Genomic DNA, 21,905 nt, shown 5'->3' with positions numbered 1-21,905 from the left:
GCAGCACACTGCATGCTATAAAATAACTTATGATTTTTGACAACAATAGAAAAAAATTACTCCTTCAACATATACATTTCTTACAGTGTAGACTGTGTAAGGCTGCAAAGTAACTAAAACATGTCTTTCTGAACCATGTCTGACTATCCCTAAATCTTCGGATACACAGGAATATGTGAATCACAACGAGTCTTGCACATAAAGCAGAACTAAAAGCTGCAACTGTATTTCAGTCCTGGGTTATACATTGTTGCTGGCATTACTCAAGTAGCAGGCAGGGTTGCCAAAGAGAAAAGCTACTTCTTTTCAAAAATTAGATAATATTCTGTAAAACACTTATGTTATCTTACACTGGCCTATTACCTCATGTCTGGACTCTTCTGTCATTTGAAAAGCCATAGTTTATTTAGCTAAGAGATCGATGAGAAAACCTAAAAGATATAAATGTGTAAATGCCTCTAGAAATTTGTCCATGGTTCATTGCTCTTACATTGGCAGGTAACACAAAGCAGTCTTTACACTGAACAAGACATAGGGAAGAGTTTTTGCGTGTATTTAAGCTTCCTATTGCCTAATCATGCAATTTTGCAGCTTAGCTGCTCACCTGCATCCTGTAAAGGTGTAAAACAGGATCCTGAGTGACCTAATAGAAAAGGTTACATAAAGTATGTATTCAATGCTTTCTGGACAAAGTATTCCTTTATGTGAATTCCCCATCAACAGGGAGAAGACAATATAAAAGTACATTCTAATATTTTTGTGACATGTAACTATCAGAGCTTCAAAATCTGTGGTAGATGGTGCCATGTCTAAATTCAGAAAGATTTTTAAAGTATTCTGTGAAAAAAATCAGGTGGTATCACAGCTAATGAGAAACAATGAGAACTATTATTCATCTTATAAAATGAAGGTATAACTTTTTAATGGGCACTGTATTAGAACTTGCTTAAGGTCTCTATAGCAGAAATGGAAACACAGTGTTCCATTTGCATGGAACAATCAGTTGCCAAGATGTTCATAAAATGTTATAGAAACTGATTAGGAAAAGTCAAAGGATGCAAAACTAACAGATACAAACAGACTGGTTTCAAGAGATGCATCAGCACTGCAGTTTATTTTAAATGTTGGAGATTTGAGAGATAAATGCCACATAGAATTCTGTACATTTTCATGCATTTGAAGGTCAGAAACAGCTACCAAGTCACAACAATAGCACCTCTAAGAGGCAGAGATGTGAACAACCAGCATATTCTGTTCTAATAATAGACAGTTCTGCACCCAAATACCTTACCTGGAAACCACAATCCAAAGTTGTGGAGACACGCCTTAGGTTACGACATTTAGAATAATGTTGTGAAAGAATCAGGAAATGTTCTTCAACCGTCCTGAACTCTATGGCTGGCACTTCTGTGAAACCAGGGCTCTCTCAAATTTTGAATCACCTGGTTTTCCCTCCGATTTTTAAGATTGTAATCTTGCTGTTTTGGGAAAGAAGACTAATTTCTGACAAAACACTTGTAGGGTTCTTTTCAAACCATACAACTTACAGAGATGACATTAAAAGTAATCTTGGTTTGGACATCTAGTGCTTTGCTTCTGGGTGCTTCTAACATTGAAACACTATTTTTTCAATCCTTACACCATTTCTACTGCTTGTACAACTATGGTGAATACAATGGCAATCAAAGTGTTATTTAATTAAGGTAAAAACAAATTTAAGATGAGTTCTCTACTACTGACTTATGTGACACTCATTACTCAGGGGAAAACACCTTAATTTTGCAGTTCAGCAGCTTCTGCTGTTACACACCTTGTTTGAAGAAAACTTGTAAAACATTCCTGGAGCACACCGAATCTACATCTTTTCACCTATGTATCACAGGCTTAACAGATACTGTATCACCATAGGAAACATCAAAGTGGGAGTAGGAGGCATTTCTAAATGGACTTTTAGGAGAAATTAACTTGTACATGCTCCTTTTCTAAATGGCAACAGAAAGTCAGTCTAGAAATTCTTTCTCCTCCCACTTTGATTTCATCAATGCCACATGTTAAGCTCAAAGAGGGAGTAAAGATATTTGGCTTTCTTACAGATAGAGAATAATGTTGTATTGTAGCTTGTGAGCTGGCAAAGCAGCTAGACCATATGTGCCACTACCAAATAAGGGCCCAATCCTTCGGAACACTTAGCAACTTGCAAGGTTTCAATGCCCCATGCAATCTGTCCCTTGGTCTTTACTCAGATGAAGACAAAACAACACAAGAAATCAAAGGTCTCCCTCACACAGTGTTCTACATTACAATTCATATCCTTACTCTGTAGGCACTTTCAGTACTCAGGCAGGTATATTTGTGAGTCCTGAAAGAAATTCTAGTAAAAATAATCAGATGTTTCAAGTATCTGGAGGAAAAAAGCAAAAAACCAAAACTTCTAATATCATAGGAAGAATATCACAGAGTAAATGAAAACTAAGCTATGAAGCACAGTGTGATACTTCCAGTTCTCTATTAGATTTTGTCTGAGATGAAATAAACATGGAAAATTTGGATTTGATTTACTCACCTCAAGGAAGAAGTTGACAAGGTAAGGATCCTGCTTCAGCTTTGCACATACTATACAGAGAAACTGAATTTCTTCATTTTCTGTTGGTGTTGCCAGAACTTCACCACACAGCCTGATTAATTTCTGCCACATAAAGAAAAAAGAATAATTGAGACAGAGAGTAAGTCACAGCTTTTTACATGAATGATGGACTGAATTCTTTTTCTACATATTGTTTAGTCTAGAAAAGAGAAGATTGAGGAGAGATCTTATTAATGTTTACAAATATCTAAAGAGTGGGTGTCAGGAGGTTGGGGCATCCCTTTTTCGATGGTAGCTAGCAACAGGACAAGGGGCAATGGGATGAAGCTGGAACACAAAAAGTTCCATTTAAACATAAGAAAAAACTATTTTATTGTTTGGGTGAGGGAGCCCTGGCACAGGCTGCCCAGGGAGGGTGTGGAGTCTCTTTCCTTGGAGGTGTTCAAGACCTGCCTGGACATGTTCCTGTGCGACATGATCTAGGTTGACCTGCTTGTGCAGGGGGGTTGGACTAGATGACCTTTAAAGGTCTCTTCCAATCCCTACCATTCTATGATTCTATGGTACATACTACAATGATGTTTGATTACTGATTTGAACATTTGCTCAAGATTTTGTTGTTATTTGTGAGTTGCACTGCAGAGGCAGTTCAAGGCTCTAATCATCAATACATTAAAACTGATACTGCACTTGAACAGTTTCTTCAACTCCCTTGAAAATGGAAGAATTAAAGATACCATTATCTATAGCAGAATAAGAGAAACTTGTCACAAAAATATAGTTTACTTAAAATTTGAGCAGTACCTGCACTGGCCTATGCACGTTTATATGGGGAAGAAGAGGTTGTCGTATTCTTCCAAGAAGTTTTGTATAAAAAGCCAAAACTTGCTGTTTCATTCCTGGAGGACACTGAAACAAAACCAGATGAACCATAACAAAAATATTACAAATGAAGAGAGAAATATAGATGCAAATTTGTCACTCGAAATGGCTAAGTAAACAGTAATAATTTAGCCAGAAGTAGTTTTTAAAATATCATCTCTTAACACATTGCTTTTATTGATACTAACAGAGATCACCAAAAAATGTCGCATCTCATTACTGTTTTATGGTTTGAAATTACTCATATTTTTGGTTGGTTGCTCTAGTGCAGGCTTCTACCAGTCTTTTCAGGACATATTCCCTATCAGGACAGTGATTCAGGGAAATTAACTCTGAGTTAATTTGGTACAGGTCAGCTGACCTTTACAGTACTGTGCCACAGAATCCAGCAATACAGTGAATCCGTACATACAAACATATGATGATATCATATGATGATATGATGATCTCTAAAGGTCCCTTCCAATCCCTACCATTCTATGATTCTATGACAAACTAGGAACATCTTACTGTCTGCAAAAGGGTTTTTAAATTCATGAGCAATACAGATTAAGTGTTTATAAATGGACAGATGTTCCTGGACAAGAGAAAGATATTGTTTTCTCTCAGATTCAGCAGAATATCTATCACAAATATATATGTAAGAACCAGACCTTTGTTCTGCTGTTTCTTATGCACCATGTCACATGAAAGCACTTTCCTATCTCCATGAGATCTGATGGTTTGTGGCCCTTTATACACCTAACACACCCCCCAGCCCCCCAACTCCAATGTGTTCTTCTATGTTAATAAACACTTCTTCTATGTTAATTTTAACCCACATCATTTCTCTCATCTGGTTCACCGCATAGGTCAATGGTGCAAGGGTGGCAACAGCCGGGAATGACAACTACCTAATCTGGTTCTCCTTCCAAGGTAATTATCCCTAGATTACCAGTCCCTAGTTATCACGGAGCTGTCAAGCAATCTGTTGAAAAGAATGACAAAATGTGTACCATCAGTGGGCATCTACAACAATGTGACAAATCTAAGTGAGTGCTGTGAAAGGATATTATTCTTTTTGCAACAGATCTTTGCAACATCTTGCAAGCACTGAACTGTGTGTTCACTTCAGATGTATCAACTTAAAAGTGGCAAAGTGTAAAGACAGGCTAAATGAGAATTGCTTGTACAAGCATATTCATATGAGTGCAAGATGACTTCTCTCAACTCTTACAAAACATATTACTAATTATCTGCTTCACATATGTCACCCTTTCATCTTGATTTCTTGAAAAAATTTATAGATTACTGAACAAGCTGTAATTCTGAGCAAGTATTTTCAACACATCAGGTATCTCAGCCTGATCGTAGGACAGCTAGTACGGTAACAGGAATTGTATAGGAACAGGAATTGCAGAGCTTGGGTCCTTCCAGAGCAAGGAACATCCCAGGCTCAGACAGTAGTACCCTACATTGTCTGTATATAGATTAAAAACTCACAGCAATGTGTAGAAGATTGACTGAAAATGAAACTCTGGAGACCTCCATTTATCTTAGGAACAGGATACACCATGCTTTCCTAACTGCATCTGCATCATGATACAAGAGGTTCTAGCACAAGGGCTGCCAAGTTAATTCACCTCATGATCCATCCAGTCCCATACATTTGAGCTCTTAAGTCTGCTAAGAAAGTCAGCAACAATAACACAACTAAGACCATGAAGCTAATTTCACATGTGCCAAAAACCTGACATAAGAAGAACCAGACAACATTGCCAAGGGCTGCATTTTATATCAAAGACTTGGATGTGAAAGCTGTCTGGGGATCAGCTCAAATCAACGCTTTCTGACATGGAAGTCTTCCTGAGCAATAACTCATCACAAAATTTGTATTTAATACCGCACTTTTCACCCAAGAATCAACCAACACTTAACAAAGGACAGGGAGAGATAGTACTGTCTTTTAGAAGCCAGAAAAATTCTAAACTGAATACAAATGTTGCTCGTAGTTTCACAGTCAATATTGTCAGAGTGGTCAGTAACAAATCTCAGGGTTTTGCCCTAGTCAGCATCTCACCAATGGTCTCATTTTCATCACACTTGTAGAAAACTGTTACGTGTAATATGTTGGTAATATAAGCAAACAGCTACTTGCTAGAGTTCAGTGTCCCACACTACCACCTACTGTAGAACTTCATTCCTTCTTACAATTAGGAGCTTACACAAAAAAGAATCTGCTTTGCTGAGAAGTACATACATCAGCTTTTCCTAGGGTGTAGAGTGTCTCCAAAATCTTGTGATGTAGCAAATACTCCATACATGGTCCTGTTTCGCCTGATTCCCTCTCATTTTCTTCTTGAACTAGAATATCCAACATCTGTTCCAGGTGAGAAGGAATGTTGGTATCAGTCACAGGAGCTTTGTCATCTAAATAAAAGAGATGTGCAATTATGAATGACTAAAATATTGTCCTCACTGTTCTAAGTTCAGTTCAAAATGTAAGAATTAAAAACATGAACACTCATTTAAAGAATCTTATATATAGTACAGAATTTTTTTAACATGTCCAATTTTCAGAAGAGTATCTTGAAATGTGAGCTGGAATACGCATTAGGCAGATATCTAATCCTGCAACAGGGAAAATGTGAAAAGCCAGATTTCAAAACATGCATCAATTACAGAGTCAAAAAAAACCCCCTTTTACAGCCAGAAACCAAGCTTAAGGAGAGAAATGTTCAATTATCAGTCTCTCAGTTAATATCCACCCTGTCTTGACAACTTTCTCTTTGACTCTCCACGTAGTATCTGCGAGTCTATAAACAGCCTCTAAGATCAGCTTAATTTGCAGTTGTTCAGTTCCTTTACAAATTAGTTAAGTCAATAAATTGTTTTTCTAATGATAACAACAAAGAACACCCAAACTCTATGCTGTTTATTCTTCAAAAGTGTTTAGACTTGCCTTTTATACTTTCTGCATTAAGATAGCATTCTGTCAAGCTTTATGAAGAAAAGAGAAAGGATAAGACTATGGTTTCATGACTAAAGTCATGAGATTTTCCTTTCTTTTCAGCTGAATTCTATTTGAACAACTATACCACTAAATGGTTACTACTTCTTATGCAATAATCTAAAAATAACTGTCACTGGCATGCAAGTGGCAACAAGATTGCAGAGAAAAACTGCCATGTCAGGGTGATTTTGGTCTCTAACACAACTTTCAAGTTAGAGTGTTTTGCTTGAATTTCCCAGGCACAAATCTGCTCCCACTGCAGATCCATTGAGTAGAAACTTGTTTTTCACAAGGCTTTGGAAAGTCTGGAAGAGAGGTCAGCCTTTATTCTGCACCACATAATCGCAGGTATCAGTTTTCCCCTACTACCCTGTCATTTCTACCTTAGGAAACATCACATAGCGTTCCAAAAGACGGGTATTTGGAACCAACGGTCAAGTTTCAGCTTGTAAGAGTAAATATTGATATAAATAAAATTACCATCCCCAGACACAAACACAGATTCAATAGCTACTGTAGCAGACAAGCAGAACTAATAGGTTTGAGGAATGAATAGGAACATCACTTTTGAAACTTAATCATTTAATAACTAGGATCGAAAATTAAAAATTAAAATGTTGTATAACTGTTCTAGGACCCCAGTTGAAGTTTAAGAGTTAGGTTAAAGTTTAAGAAAAAGCAACTACAGCCCTATTTCATCAGAACACCTATTTTTTTCTTTAAAGTGCAGAATAAGGTATGGGTAAGTTTTAACAAATTGTGTTCTAAATCTGCTCACAAATTCACTTTTCACAAAGTCACAGAGTCTTAAGGGTTGGAAGGGACCTCGAAAGATCATCCAGTCCAAACCCTCTGCCAGAGCAGGATCACCTAGAGTAGGTCACACAGGAACTCGTCCAGGTGGGTTTAGAATGTCTCCAGAGAAGCAGACTCAACAATCCATCTGGGCAGCCCCTTCCAGTGTTCCCTCACCTGAACAGTGAAGTAATTCTTCCTTGTGTTTCTTTGGAACCTCTTGTGTTCCAGCTTGTACCCATTGCCCTTTGTCCTATTATTGGCGATCACTGAGAACAGTCTGGCTCCAGCCTCCTGACACCTGCCCTTTACATAAAATATCTTTCATGGAGACAAGCCACTAAAGAAAAAGTACCTAATACTGAGCTCACAGAATTCATGTATGTCTGGTAAAATCTATGACCACAAAATTACTTTTGTTAAGATTTTGGAAAGAAAAAGAAAATCCGTGATACAAAATACAAAAAATGTTACCAGCTGGGACTACATTTCTGTAGTTATCTGTTTAGAGGCACAATTCTCTACATAGTACTCAGGAAAGAAAACCTTCCCTCAATCATTTTTCAGGCCTGCTTTTTAAGGGATGACTGGAGATACACAATATTTAAAATTACTGATATCTATTGGCATTTTAATAAAATATATGACTTATTTTAGTATTTATCTTTACATTTTATCAACACTGAAATTTGGAATTCTAGTTTTCACAATAAAGAGACAAAACCAGAATGTTTTCTCCTTTTACCTGATGTTTCTATGTAGTAATGGGTGATCGCTTTCCAGTGGTAAACAAAATCTTCTTGTAATGGAAGTGAAGGTGCGAGCTGTAGGGAGAAAAAACAAAACAAAAACCTATTAGGAATAAAATAAACAGATTTCCTCAGAGATTAAATGGAATTTTATCTTATACTTGGAAGTAAACTGTTGCAAGCTAATGCTACAATTCTTACTCTGTGCTCTTTTACATTTAGCAAGGACTACATACATTATTCATGGCACAAAGCCCATGTCATACTGCCTAGCTTGTGAACATCAGTAATCACCTCTGCAATGTCTCAATGACCAGACAGTCTATTTGAAGCAACAAAAGCAATTACTAACATGAGGATCTGTTGTTATTGAGGCCTAATTCTACTTGTCTGAGGCTTTTTTTTACAATTAGGTCCTCAAATCATTATTTTACAGTCAATTCTGAAACAAAGTCCAGTCCTTCACAGAATCAGAGTGGCTGAGGCTAGAAGGAACCTGTAGAGGTCATCTAGTCCAACCTCCTTACTCAAGCACAGCCACCTCGTGCTGGTTGCCCAGGACCATCTATAGATAGCTTTCAAATATCTCATCGGATGGAGACTCCAGACTCTTTCTGGGAACTTGTGCCAGGGATCAGTCACCCTCACAGTGAAAAACTTTTCCCTCCAGAAGCTACAGATACCCCATTTGAGATAAATGGATTCCTCTAGTGTCTCCTCATAGGGCCTAAAAAGTGGTGAATTGCCTCAGTTCCTAGATAAACAGGGCTCAAATTTATGTACACTCTTCACTGAACAGTGCTGGTCTCTTGAAAAAGCCTTGGAAGTATTTCACATCACTCTTTTCCTTGAATTTAATGGCCCTTAGATTTATCTTGGTAAAGGCATAAAGCCCAGTATATGAATAGCAAGACTTGTTGTGGAAGGTTAATGACCCTTTGCACACAGGCCTTTGAAATGCAGGACTTTAAAAAAGTAGTGGTGTCTGATAACTATCTTACATCTGCATCCTGTGTGGAAATGTGCCCTCACGAATGGCAACTACGAAATCAAACTGACACTGCTTATCTATTCCCTGACAGACTGTAGACTCATCTAGCCTTACATATTTCCATGGCTGGGCACAGAGAGTTGCACTCTTTAGTACAGCTATCACAGAAAAAATGTCAAGACATCACACCCTTGGCAAAACTAGTTTATTTTACTATGAAATTTACTGAGTTATGGAAATTCAGAATAACTGAACAAACTAAAGACTAAGCATATAATATTTTCTATCAAGTATGTGATGTGCTGCTGTAGATGTGTATTTCAAGCAATGTAATGATCACTTTGCATCTTTCTGTAATAAAACTATACCAAGAACTCAATTCTGGTTGATGAATAGCACAGACCACTTCTGAAGAATACCAGACCTTTCAGACCACTCTATTTCCAAAGTAACACACGATAGATAACATTAAAGATTTATCCTTGACTGATGTGATTTTCCTCTCTACTACTTCTAGCCTCATCTGCCTCGAGATGAATTTAGTGCCTCTGAGCAGTGCCAGGAAAAGGATTTCACTTCTCAGCAGTGTCAATAATTTATCCACCACACAGGAGAGAACTGTGGATACAGACATTCTCCCTCCCAACAAACGCCTCCAGGGACTCCTCTCAGAGGTGAGAAAGTAATTCAGGGACCAGTCTTGTCCTTTTAAATTAAAATATTCTGTGATTTCAGAGTCTTCTCTGATTGAGGACGGCAAGACAGAGATATCAAACAGAGATATCATTAGTATGTGTGTGCACCTGCTTACGTGTACATCCATGCCTATTGGGAATATATGATCAAGCTTGATACCAACTGGACCTGGGGACACTGAGCTGTGGGAGCTTTGCTTGCATTGGGCCACATCCTAACTACACATAATTCCTAACAATATAGAAAAATTAGTCTTTTTTAGTTTTTTCAGCTAAAGTACCCCTATCCCCAATATTCCCATCTCCAAATTCCCTTTCCCATCACAGATGGACGTAGTATAAATCTGCTGTTTACATCACAGTTATTGAAGGGAATATTTAATAGAGATGTAACTCCATGTTATATACATATGTACAATGTTATGTATTATTCTGAGAGAAGTGTTTTACTGACAAAAAATAAATTAAAAAAAAAACCAACTAATCCTCTTTACTTAGTTATTCAAACACAAAATCAAGCTAAAGACCAAGACTAAGATATCAGCTTATACACAAATAAAGCCCAGCACTGGAAAGCATTAGAGAAAATGTAAGCTCCCAAAACTTAGTTGACATACTTTAACCCTGTTAGGACAGGTAATCCTAGGAAAAAGTTGTAGGTTCTGTTTCAGGATGAATAATTAGCTATCAGATGAGATGAAATCTATGTTACAGTTGACAATCTGAGTAATCACTGTTTTGTAAAAATACACGTACTTTAGTATAAAGATTCTGAAGCAAAACAAAATTCATTGTGAAGGCCATTAATTCCCACTATTTGTTTAATTTGAAGGAAATACTTTAAAAGTGCAGCTATTTCTCACAGTTACATTAAGTCATTTTGACGTAATTGCATGCATTCTTACTAATTTTGAGCTGTTGATTCCTGCTATCAAAGCAAAGGGGGGGGGGGGGGCGGGGGCAGAAGTCTTAAAAGATCTCAGTGTAGGTGTTGGTATATCTAATAGCCAAAACTCATTGAGCACTACTAAAATCCAGCCCATTTGAGCAGACATTGATTAGCTCTTCCATCTGGTCTCCCAACTCCAGCAGTTGAGCTTCCTGGGAGGGTGAGATTGAGTGTTCTCATTTACAAGCTAAACTTAACACAAGCTGCCTTATCATTCTGGTGACAATACGTTACTAATGATGGAATCCCACTCCTTCCAGGAAAAGTGCTGTTCTCAGGAGAACTGTAGATCTTTGACCAGAACTGTAGTCTGCTCATTATGAAATCTATAAAAAATACAAAGTTTTTACAAGTATGCAGGATTTATGTTAAGGCACAAAAAAGTAATATGAAGAGCAAAGAAAGCTACGAATAAATATCCAGCATTTAACAGCAATTCTTTCGTGTATGTAAAAATCATTGTCCTGTTTTTCAGGTATGCTTTTCAGAAGTGCAATTCAATACTGAAAAGAATGGACAAGACAGAAGCTGGTGATATCCCTCAGTATCTTTTGGTCAAGTTCATTTAAGAAAACACTGTGTAAGAGACTATCAGGTATTGCCTGGTCAGCTGCCAGAGTTAAAAAGCAAGTAGAAACTGGGTCAAAGAGAAAGGAAGGGGCAGTGCATGAACACTCTCCTGGCTGAAACAAGGAAAACTAGAGCAGTCTTTGTTTTGATCTTACTACTTTACTAGTGTGTTTGCCCTGAGGGAAAATCCAAAAAAGGACTAGCACTTGAAGGTTTACTTAATTTCTTCAGTTGATGAATGAATTCATAATGGTTAATACTTTCACATATAAAATTAAGACTGCACATGCTTGCAAGCCATAAATTACATTTTGTCATTATAATTTTTTAATAGCAACACAACATTAAAACAATCACTATTGTGCAGTCATTACATCAAATAAAGTGGGCTCAAGAAGAATATGTCTTGTTCTGGGCAGTTACTCAGTTCATGATTTTTGAGCAGTACTCGTAGCAAGGGATTCAGTTTCTTTCAAAGCTCGGTTTTGCTTCAAAACATGAACAGAAAAGGAGCTACTTAAAAGCATGTTAAGGTATCAGTTTAAGAGATTCAGTGGAATAACAGGCTGGTAGAGAGGGATCCCAGAAATGTACAGTGGACACTGAATTTTAAATTCACTCCCAAATATCAAGACAGGGATACAAATAATCTTGTTTGACAACAAATAGCAAAATTCAGAACAATGAAATCACATTTTTCCTGCTCGAGCTACACAGCTCAGAAACATCCTTTTGAGTTTACTATTAAGAGGTAATCTCCTGAAAGCCTAAGTTAAACACAAACATAAGTCCCCTGAACACAGAATGACCACTTTACAGGCAAGCTATTATGTCTATGGAAATAAGAGTGAAGAGCACAAGATAAGAGAAAAAAGAAGTCTAACTTGCTGCTTTGTTATTGTGCACTACATTTGGTATGTTGCTGAGAATGTAGCACTGAGGGAATATGTCTGGGATAAAAGTATACAAGAAATGTATATCAAAGATAAATCATCTTGGGGATAAGTAATATATAAACTGTCACAGATGCATTAATATTGACCCCATAAAGCAAAAAAAAATCTATTCTGCCCTGAAGTAAGGTAACAGAACAAAGACTGTAGTTCCCTCCATCATTCTCACCAACCCATCCAATCCAATTTAAGGATGCTCTGTTAGGATGATACCACAATGGTGCTTGCTCATCTGGATGCTGCAGAGAAATACAGATAAGGCAAAAATACCTAAAATACTAGCAGGACTGACATATGACAAGAGGTGGCAAAAACTTTGATTCAGCTGTAATAAAGATCAGGAATATGATCCCAAACATCTGGACAGTTTAGGTAGAAAGTTTTGAGTTATTTGACGTAGGAAAAGGTCTTTAATAAAAAGCAACTGCTCCCTTGTGTTTGCCTCATCACAGTCCTGTCACCAAGGCAGTCAATTAAAGAGCAGTACACTCATAAGTAAAAGGCAAATGTGTACGTGTCAACCTTTGGGACTCCTCGTCAGAGTTCAGAGAGATGGCATATTGAGGGTAAGATAACAACGATTACCTAATAACACTGGAACTTTTACTATTTAAATACATCTACAGGCCTGCAGGCCTTGGGGCAGCGCAGGAGTATTATATAAGTGATGTTCAGGAGAAGCGACAGAGGAGAAGGGCTACCCAGAAAGTTCCCATTCAGAACAGTCCTACCAGCGAAAGCTAAGCCTGGGCACTTTAAGCATATTTAGGTGTCCAGTTCAACTGAAAACTGTTCAGATGCAATTGAATCCCTCTGGGAGGCAGGCACCGTTTGAAAATTTATATCTGTTACCAGTTCTGTTGCTGATATCCAATGCAGAAACAGAATTCACTTCAAGTTGCACAACCTATACTTGCTCTGCAGCAATAACAGCAAGTAAAAATGATGCTCTGAATTCTCTAGGTTCTGAAAACAGCAGGCACCACCAAGGTGAACTTATCTAGTATTTAGGATTTACAAGACTTTTCATTTTCATAGTAAAATTAAGTAGCCCATGTACTTTTACTAAAGAGAGAACAAAACAATGATTTAAAGTCACATACAGCCCCCAAAGTGGTTAAAAGTTTCGAATTCTCAGTTCAGTTTTCAAGTGAGACAAACGTTCTAGATATAGAAGGAAACTGTCTTAATATCCTCCTACTTTTTGTGCTTCCGTGTTTCATTCCTACCATGTGACGCTTAGTATTTGTCACAATACCAGAAATGTAATTTAGTGCAATATTTATCATCAGGAGAACCGTCACAGTGGTGTTAGATGGATGAGGCAATTCTGAGAGGGATACCAGAGTTGAGCAATAACGTATATCATGTTGTTTGATAGCAGTCACTTGCAAAATGATGTTATCAATCTATTTATGGTTTTGGTTTGTTTTTTTAATAAAACAGACCATCTAGTCCCTACTATCTCTACTTTCCCCCTTTTCCATTCAACTCATTCATTTTTCCTTTTTTTTTTTTTTAAGGATCTCAAATAAATTCAGCTATTTTTGTTTATTTTTGGTACACACTAATAATGTAAATGTTCTTCTAGGAATAACTTGTAGTATATGTCTTGAATTGGTAAGCCTGAAAGAATAACTTCTCCTCCATTTGCGCATCTCTCAAGTCATTCACTCTTACTCAAAACGTGGCACAGCTCACCGTAAGGTCAGGCAGCCACTGATTTCTGTTTCTCCTCCAATGAAAGCACCATCTATAGAAGGCATTCATATGTAGTCATACAGAGTTTTCAAGAAAGCTGTTTTATCATTATTTTAAATATTTCTTTCCAATTGCCGCTCTACCTTAAAAAGAGGAAATTAGGAACCTGCAATTAATTAACACATGCCTAACTCTAAAACTCAAATCACCCTGCTAAGGGCTACAGAACTCTAGGCACACATAAAGTCAAGCATACGCTTAAGTACTTGCAGCATGAGGGCATATATTAATGCACAAAGGATGCTCCTCACATGAGGTAGGATTTGGCATGCAGGCTCTTTATTCAACCAGTTGTACCATTTTTGTTCAACACTTCCACTAGTACTTCACTGCCAGTTCTTAGTGTCTAACCAAGGATACACCTCTTCAAACTCTGTCTCATAGGTGTCTTGGCTTACAGGGAAAGCTGCTGGGAGGCAGAGACGTTACTACCAGGATACTACCTCAACAAAAAGCAAACAAAAATAAATCGTGTAGAAGGTAGCTGAGCCCAGATAAGCTGACAGCTGAACGTGGCCTACAGAAACGGTAGCTTTAGGAAGGGGCCCTGATGCTTTTCTCTCCCTAGTGTGGTGCTAGGCACAGATGTGATGAGCCTCCATGATGAAATCTAACTGAACACACACAAGGCAGGTCCTCTCGGCCTTCCTTCCCATTCTAGCCAGTTTACAAACAAACAAACAGGGATGTAAGCGTCGGGTTGGAAGTGACAACGTTACACAAAAGCGCGACTGGTGTCTGCTGGCCACGAACGAGAATCCCTGAGGGGTTTCCTGAATTCACTGCCTTATTTGTTCCGCAGAAAGCAGCCGGCACGGCTGTGGCGGGCAAGGGCTGCCCTCACGCCTGGCGCGGGAAGCGGGGCCGACCAGAAAGGCAGTTCCCCAGGATGACAACCCGGAGGCTGCTCCCGCTGGCCGAGCGGGCTGTGCCCGGGCCGCCGGACTCTCCGTGGAGCCCCCGGCTGGCAGCCGCCCCTTTTCTCCCGGCATCTCCAGCTCTCGGCAGCCCCGGCGACAGCGGCCTGTGCTGCGGGCATTCGCTCCCTTCCCGGGCGCTGCGCGGAGCCCGCTGCTGGCCGGGGCCCGCCCGGGCAGCTCGGCCTCCGCCTTCCTGCCCCGCGGCAGGGGCTAGTCGGGATCGGCAGGGCCGTGGCTGCCGGCGGATATGCGGTCTTGGCAGGGCCCCTCGCCGCCAGCCCAACCCCGGCAGCAGGCCCCGGCGGAGGCGGTGGGGAAGGGGAGCTGCGCTCAGGGAGCGGGCCGAGCCCCGAGCCTCCCTCCAATCCTTCCCGCTGGGCCCGCTCGGCTGCTAGGCCCAGTTCGCATCCCCGGCGCGGCGTGGCCCGGCCTGCCGGCGGCCTTACCGCCTCCACGGCGTGCTGCAGGATGGAGGTGAACTTGGAGAACATCCTGTCCCGCGACTGGAGCAGCCGCTGCCGGGAGGACCGCGAGAGCTCCTCGATCCGCCGCCGCCGCTCCAGGGTGAGGGCTGCATGCGGGGTCCTGGCCGCGGGGATCGGGTGGGCGGGCGGCCGCCGGCTCTGCCTCTCGCTCCCCGGCGGACACCGTGGCACTGACACCGCCGGGCTGCAGCACGGGCTCTCGAGGCTCCGGCTGTCCGCCCCGGCGCGGCCTGCAGGGGCCGCCACCCCTCGCACACAGACAAGCGCGCCGCGGGGAGGCCCGGCACGGCCCGGGCCCTGCCCTGCGCTGTCCCGTCCGGCTCCCCTCCGCCGGCAGCGCCTTGGCCCGCGGCCCATGCGCCGGTGCTGCTGCGAGAGCGCCGGCTTCCCGCCTAAGCGGGCGGGGACGCAGATGGCAATGCTTGTGGCATGTCGATGGAACCGAGCGCTTGCGCCGGGCCTGCCGAGGCAGGGACTCGCTGCCAACCCCCAGGGCGCGGGCGTTGTGCGGCGCTGCCGGGGCTGGGAGCCTCTGCGGGCCACTCCTGGGCAGGAGGTGTGATTGCCGCCACTGTGTGCCCAGAGGCCCGCCATCAGGCTCCCCATGAACACCTCAGGGGCTACACACACCGCTTTGCTTCGTGAGGGCCAGGAGACCACTGCCTCCTCCCGCGCCTACCAGCATGGTGCACGTAAGGGGCAGCCCCGGCACGGGGTCTGTTGAGATCTGTCACCATCTGCAGGAACCGTGAAGTCCTCAGGGAAACACTGAAATGCCGGCTCTCCACAGAGCCATGTAAGGGTGCTAAGTTCAGAAAGTCAGTGACACCCGGTTGGAGCTGGGTGAGAGGCCGCTGGGGCTGGTGGCCCGGTCCCTGCTGACTGGGATCCTTCTGGGGCTTGCAGTGTACTACTGCGTGAGAAGGCATATGGCAGTGCATGTTGCCCATTTCACTGCTGGGTTTGGCTTTTTTTTGTTCCCCTAGAACTTTGAAGGAGACAAAGGAGGCTTTACTTCACCACCAAGCCAAATACTTCATACAAAAAAGATCATCTCTGCTATTTTACATGCCACCGAAAAAGCAAAGGTAAGGTAGGCTGAACAGAGATTATAGCTGTAGCTGCTGGCCAGTGTGATGTTTTGGGACCGCTACAATTCATGGGGTAGTGTTTGGATGCTGGGCAAATGGACATTATTTAGTATTGGAAGACCAAAGTGAAACGTTGTGAAAAGTGACAGACCACTGTGGGAAAGGGAAGAGAACCCGTAGTACCAAAATGAGTAGAACTCTCAATTTTTGGAAGTGGGTGAACATCAACTACCTCATGTGCTAGGAACAAGTAGAAAGAGACAAATCAAAACACAGGACAAAACTATTAACTACAGTGTTTTAAACTGTGTCATCTGGCAAGTCTAACTATGACTGTTGATCTTGTGATGAAGTCTTATTAATGATTCTGATCTAATGGCAGATACTAACTGACAGTTAATACTAGTTTTATGTAGGCACCTTTGCTGAAATAGCTAAGGAGCACAGCTAGTTATTTCCTTCTCAAATTTCAGACATATCAAATCATATAAACTTAAAAGGTAGTTATTTTTTTTGGTAAAGAATCTGCTTATTGTGAGTTCATCAAGTTGTATCTATTGATGTTCTTAGGAAATAGAATTTTTTCTACATGAGTAGTGATATCATGAAACATATGTACCATCTCTGTAGTTAGGTAACTGTTAACTGTATGGATGCTGCCATTGGAAGGTGTCTGTGTTCTGTGATTAAAAGGTTCTAGGAGGCGAACTCTTCTTCAGATGTACTTCAATGGTGTCTACTACTGCTTTGCAATACCTCCAGATTATTCTTAATTTTAGTGTATTTCTGTGTGTAAATAATTATGTTTATTGATATTGATATTCGTATTTATATTAATATTTTGACAAGTACAATTCAAGAGCTACATCCAGCCTGCTTATATGGTTTGTATTGCAGGTTTGTATTGCTTTCATTTAAAAAAAGAACAACTGATGAGTTGTAGGTTTGAATGCAAACATGTTGTCAGTAAGTGGGCTCATTAGTGGTACAGCTTTTCTCCCATCAATGTGAGGGCATTTGCTGTGTTAATGGAGCCTTTCTCATTCTCTCACCATAGATACTGTTTTGGAGACTGCATTGTTTCTGAAAAAAAGTGTGGATTTAAAGCACATGTGCTTGATTAAGGTGTCTAAGAGAATATGGTAATTTAAAATGCTCTTTGTTTTTGCAAAAATGTCTTTTGGGTGTGCCTGGGCCTTTCCATCTCTGAGCAGCAGAATTAATAATGAAACACTAAAATATCATGAAGATATAAAAGGAGACAGTTTTATAACAATGAGAGTATTCCAAAACATACATCACAGTTTATGAAATCATAAGTCACCTCTTCACAGATGGTGAAGTAAAGCTTTTCTAATGCTTGAGGGCCTCATTATTCTAAGAGTGTCTGATGTATATAAAAACATTTTTTTGAGCAGAACATTTCAGTGCAGTTGGAATTTGGGTTGTGGTCATAAAAATGACTTCTTATTAGGACTCCTCAATATGCCTTGCAGTAAAGGAAATAAAAAAAATCATAATTATATGATTATCCCTAAGCCTATGAAATAAATTGAGTCTTGCAAATAACCCTGCATTTACTTACCAATATATTGAGCTTGAATTTGTAGCCGTACTGCAGAATCCAGTCTGTGGTGCATATATGTGTTGCAAACTGTGGATCCAGGTTTTTTATGCTCTTTTAGTCTCAAATTTCTTAAGCATATGGAGGTATTTCTCACTGCTGGTAATATTAGATAAATACTGGCAGGCCAGTAGTAGAGTAAATCACTGGAAGCTAATGGAAAAATTATTTCACTGGTGTCAGTGCAAAAGAGCTGACCTCATCTGAGGTTACATTCTGTTTGGATACTTCTTGTTCTCATTGAAGATGATTCAACTGAAGATGACTCAACTATGGACAGGCTACCAATGTTATGTCATGCACCAGTACATCTTCACCTGCTCATGCTTGATGTTGTTTCCATGGACTTATTTTACACTGTCAGTAGCAGAGCTCTGCTGGTTTGGGGATGGGTTTCTGCGGCACGGTAGTTCTTTTTTATTGGGGTGGCACACGCAGTGAATGTTTTGAAAGCGAGGCTATTTTAATTGATAGAGCTTTTGGAAATGAGCTTTTCTTCTTGCAAATTAATGAATCTGTCTAGATTAAATAAATTAAAATGGAATGAGACAGTGAGATAATGTGCTAGCCTTTCTATCTGAAAATCCCTCTGCTATTTAGATTGATGGCACCAGGCCAGTCTTTAATGGATGTATTTGTCCATATTACAGAAGAACTTCCCGCAATCTGGACTTTCGCTTCAGAGAGATTGAGGATTTGGAAGGTATATTTTTGTACCCCAAAATGAAAACATGCTAGTAGAGCTATGCATAATATCAGTTTATGTTGTGCACAGGAATTTATTGCGTTTATAATAACCAGATTGACATCTATGTTTTCAGTGACTACTTGTATGAAGTAAAGAAGAAAGTGTTAGCAGCTCAGCATGATCTCTGCTTTTGAGGAGGGCTAAAGAGATGTTTAAAATCATTTTCATACTTTTCTGATTCTGGGTTTCATTACAGAAAGCAAGCATTCTGTGCATTGGATACCAAACACCACATAGTGGTCCGACTGTGCTTCTCCCAAGTTTAATCAGTATCTTGTATGTAGTATCATATGTGCTTCTGTTTGCTGTCATTTTCCATCATGAGTTTTCTGGTTGTCTATGCTCTGAGCTGCATACAACACCTCCCTGCTAGTTCATTTGCTAGTACCAACATGTAATCAGTTCATACACAATTTCTTTAAATCCTGTTTTCAGGCATTTCGTGGTGCATCCTGCTCCACATCTGCACATCCATTCCTTCTAAAGATATTCAGTTGTTTTCTGATGGATTATAAACTTCCTGGTCATTAATCTATTATCTAATTACTTACTTGTCAAATCTGCAAGTGTCTTATTACACCATCGCTCATTGCTACTGTGGAAGACATAGTACTGGGCTGGGTGGACAAGTATGCAAGCCCAGTAGGCAATCTTTTATGCTTGTACCTCAGTTACACTGTCTGTACATCCCTGATTTATCTTATGTAATGGATTGTAAAGGAGACCGCAAGGAGGTCAGAAATACATCTTGTCAGTGAAATGAGACATTTATTTTCCAAACACATCATGTTTTCCTCAAATGTTTCTATTCCACTGAAAGAATTATAAATATATGAATGTTCTGCCTTAGGATATCTGCAAGTGTTAGCATATAAGAAATGACCGAAACCAGATAAAATACTCTCAAATGTGATCAGTTAGAGTTTACCCATATGCTGCAGGTTAGCAGGACCCCAGGTTTACTTGTTCTTGTGGTAGTGGAAGCTGAAGCAGAGAGATTAAGGCTGAGCATTTATGCTTACATAAAGATAAGGGTTTATGTTATATTGCAGCTGTACTGACTGCAAGAGTCCGAATGTGGTATAAATAGACATAAAACTGTATTTTGGCCCAAAATATTGGGGAGAAAATAATTGAGCAGTTCAACTGCTAAAAATTGATTCCCTCAGTCATCCATCCATGTACTCGCAGAGGGAAATCTAGCAACCAGGATCTGCATGTATTTCTGGAGAACTGCTCTGACTGCATTGTTTGTTTTCTAATGCATAATAAGATTTCATTGTTACGTCTTTGGATTTAGGACTATAATCTGTTAATCCCCAAAACATAATCAGATAATATGTTTAATCATAAGCAAAAGCTGATCTTGATAGTCAATATGAGTTATGAGTTCAGACACACTATGACTATGCAAGCGTAGAAACTTTCAGCAGATCTTTCTTTTGCATTAGTCCACAATTAAAAGTAGGTTTTTGTCAGTTTCAATTCAGATATATTTGTCCCAAGGCATAATTGAAATCTTCCATAGAGTCTGATATTAAATTTTGGCATTGTAAAATGTTTTAATTTTGAACAAGTGTCTGAAATATTTATGATGAGAGGTACTCAGTAGTGCCATCATGTTTAGTTTTAAATTATTGATAGCACAATTATCTAGAAAGGCCCAAATACTAGTGTCACAACGCTCTCCGGTGTTCACTGTCTGTAGAGTTGCATGACAAAAGTCCAGTGATGTTCTTCAATATTTTGTTATACCAGGCAGGTGGTTAGTAACTCCCACAGTTCCTGTTCATGGCATCAGGGTTGGAACCTTCTCTCACCAGCACAAGGCACAAGTTTCATCTGTAGGACCCAAAGCAGCAAGATTCAGAGAAAATTCTTCATGACAGCTAATTGAATTCTTATGTGGTTCCCAAAGAGGTGTGAGTGACCATGTACATCACCATGGCGTTCTTTTACCTGTAGGTGAGGACAGAGGGAGCAACACTTCCAGTTATGATTTCATGCTCAGAAGCTGTACTCTGAGCCAAACTGCGTTTCCAGAAAAACTATGTACAACTTGGTCTTTTGTAATTCTTTCTGAGTCATCAGCCCTGTAGGAACGACTGTCTGCACTTGGATGAAGCCTTTAAGAAACTCAGCTGGAGGCACTACTGACAATAAGCAAATAAAGTGAAGTCTGTAGTAGACCCAGGGTCATCCAGAAATGTTTCTGTTGCTCATCCCTGTTCTTTTGCCTCTGGCTGCTTTGGACTAGCATGACATTCAGTTCTCATGTTGTGAAATGCTTAAGTAAGCAGAAGCATGTTTGTAATATGCCTAATACAGTGTTCCTGATTAGATCTTGGAGTGGTAACGTAATCCACTGTCCTTGATTCCTGCCTGGCAGTTCATGTGCCACGTGAAGTATTTCCATCTACTTAGTTTCCCTGGTTTTATGTTCAAAAGCTGTTATTCCCAATCTCTGGGCCTTCTGGGAATTCCCAGGTGGTGTCATATTGAACTGTTATTTGTACCTGGGATGTTTGACTGCTGCATCAGACACATGCAGTTTGCATTTCTTTCTTCCTCTCCAGAAGTAATAGCAGACAGCTAATCGTTATATTTGGTATTACATGTACAGCACACATCAAAATTCCATCTGCAGAGACAGAAATTTTGTACTAACATTAATGAGTTTCCACGAGCTGTTGCAAAACAATTCTTCCCAGTACTAGATGGTGGCCCGCAGAGGGCAGCCTGTCCTCGTCTGTGAGCTCAACTGGAGGATTCAGTCATCTGCTGGCATCTCTATCTATGAGTGACTTGCTGTGGAATGAACAAGTGAACATTGTGGAGAATTAGCATCAGCCCTAAACTCAAACAGATTCAAAAGTGGACCAAAGAATAATTGTGTGACTAAATTAAACCTTCTGTTTGTTTTTTTTTCCCAAACATACTGAAAGAAAAAGAAAATTGCATGAGAAAGCTAGACCTGAGCTTTGATTCTCTCACAACAGATGAGTTTATTTGTAGATGTCAACAAGCAAGAGAAAGAAAATGTCCAAAATATATGTACCTGAATGTACTGGGCAAAACTAACAGGAGAAGAAAAGTGTTGTTCTTTTTTCCCAAAG

General features: G+C 40.2%; 1 protein-coding gene across 1 annotated transcript in view; it reads right to left on the bottom strand.

Annotated features, from left to right (window-relative positions):
- FHIP2A (FHF complex subunit HOOK interacting protein 2A) overlaps positions 1-15,544 on the bottom strand; it is a 36,751-nt gene extending 21,207 nt beyond the window's left edge. Inside the window, exons 1-5 of the mRNA XM_062001127.1 lie at positions 15,288-15,544; positions 7,999-8,077; positions 5,706-5,875; positions 3,389-3,493; positions 2,564-2,686 (exon numbers count right to left, since the gene is read on the bottom strand). Coding sequence (XP_061857111.1) covers positions 2,564-2,686; positions 3,389-3,493; positions 5,706-5,875; positions 7,999-8,077; positions 15,288-15,332 — 522 coding nt within the window. The 5' untranslated portion in view covers positions 15,333-15,544. The remainder of the gene's footprint in view (positions 1-2,563; positions 2,687-3,388; positions 3,494-5,705; positions 5,876-7,998; positions 8,078-15,287) is intronic.
- Positions 15,545-21,905: the final 6,361 nt, after the last annotated feature.

This window comes from Colius striatus, chromosome 8 (genome assembly GCF_028858725.1).
Source record: "Colius striatus isolate bColStr4 chromosome 8, bColStr4.1.hap1, whole genome shotgun sequence".
NCBI lineage: Eukaryota > Metazoa > Chordata > Aves > Coliiformes > Coliidae > Colius > Colius striatus.
The sequence above is the reverse complement of the archived record's forward strand: the minus strand, read 5'-3'. Positions and strand labels throughout refer to the sequence as shown.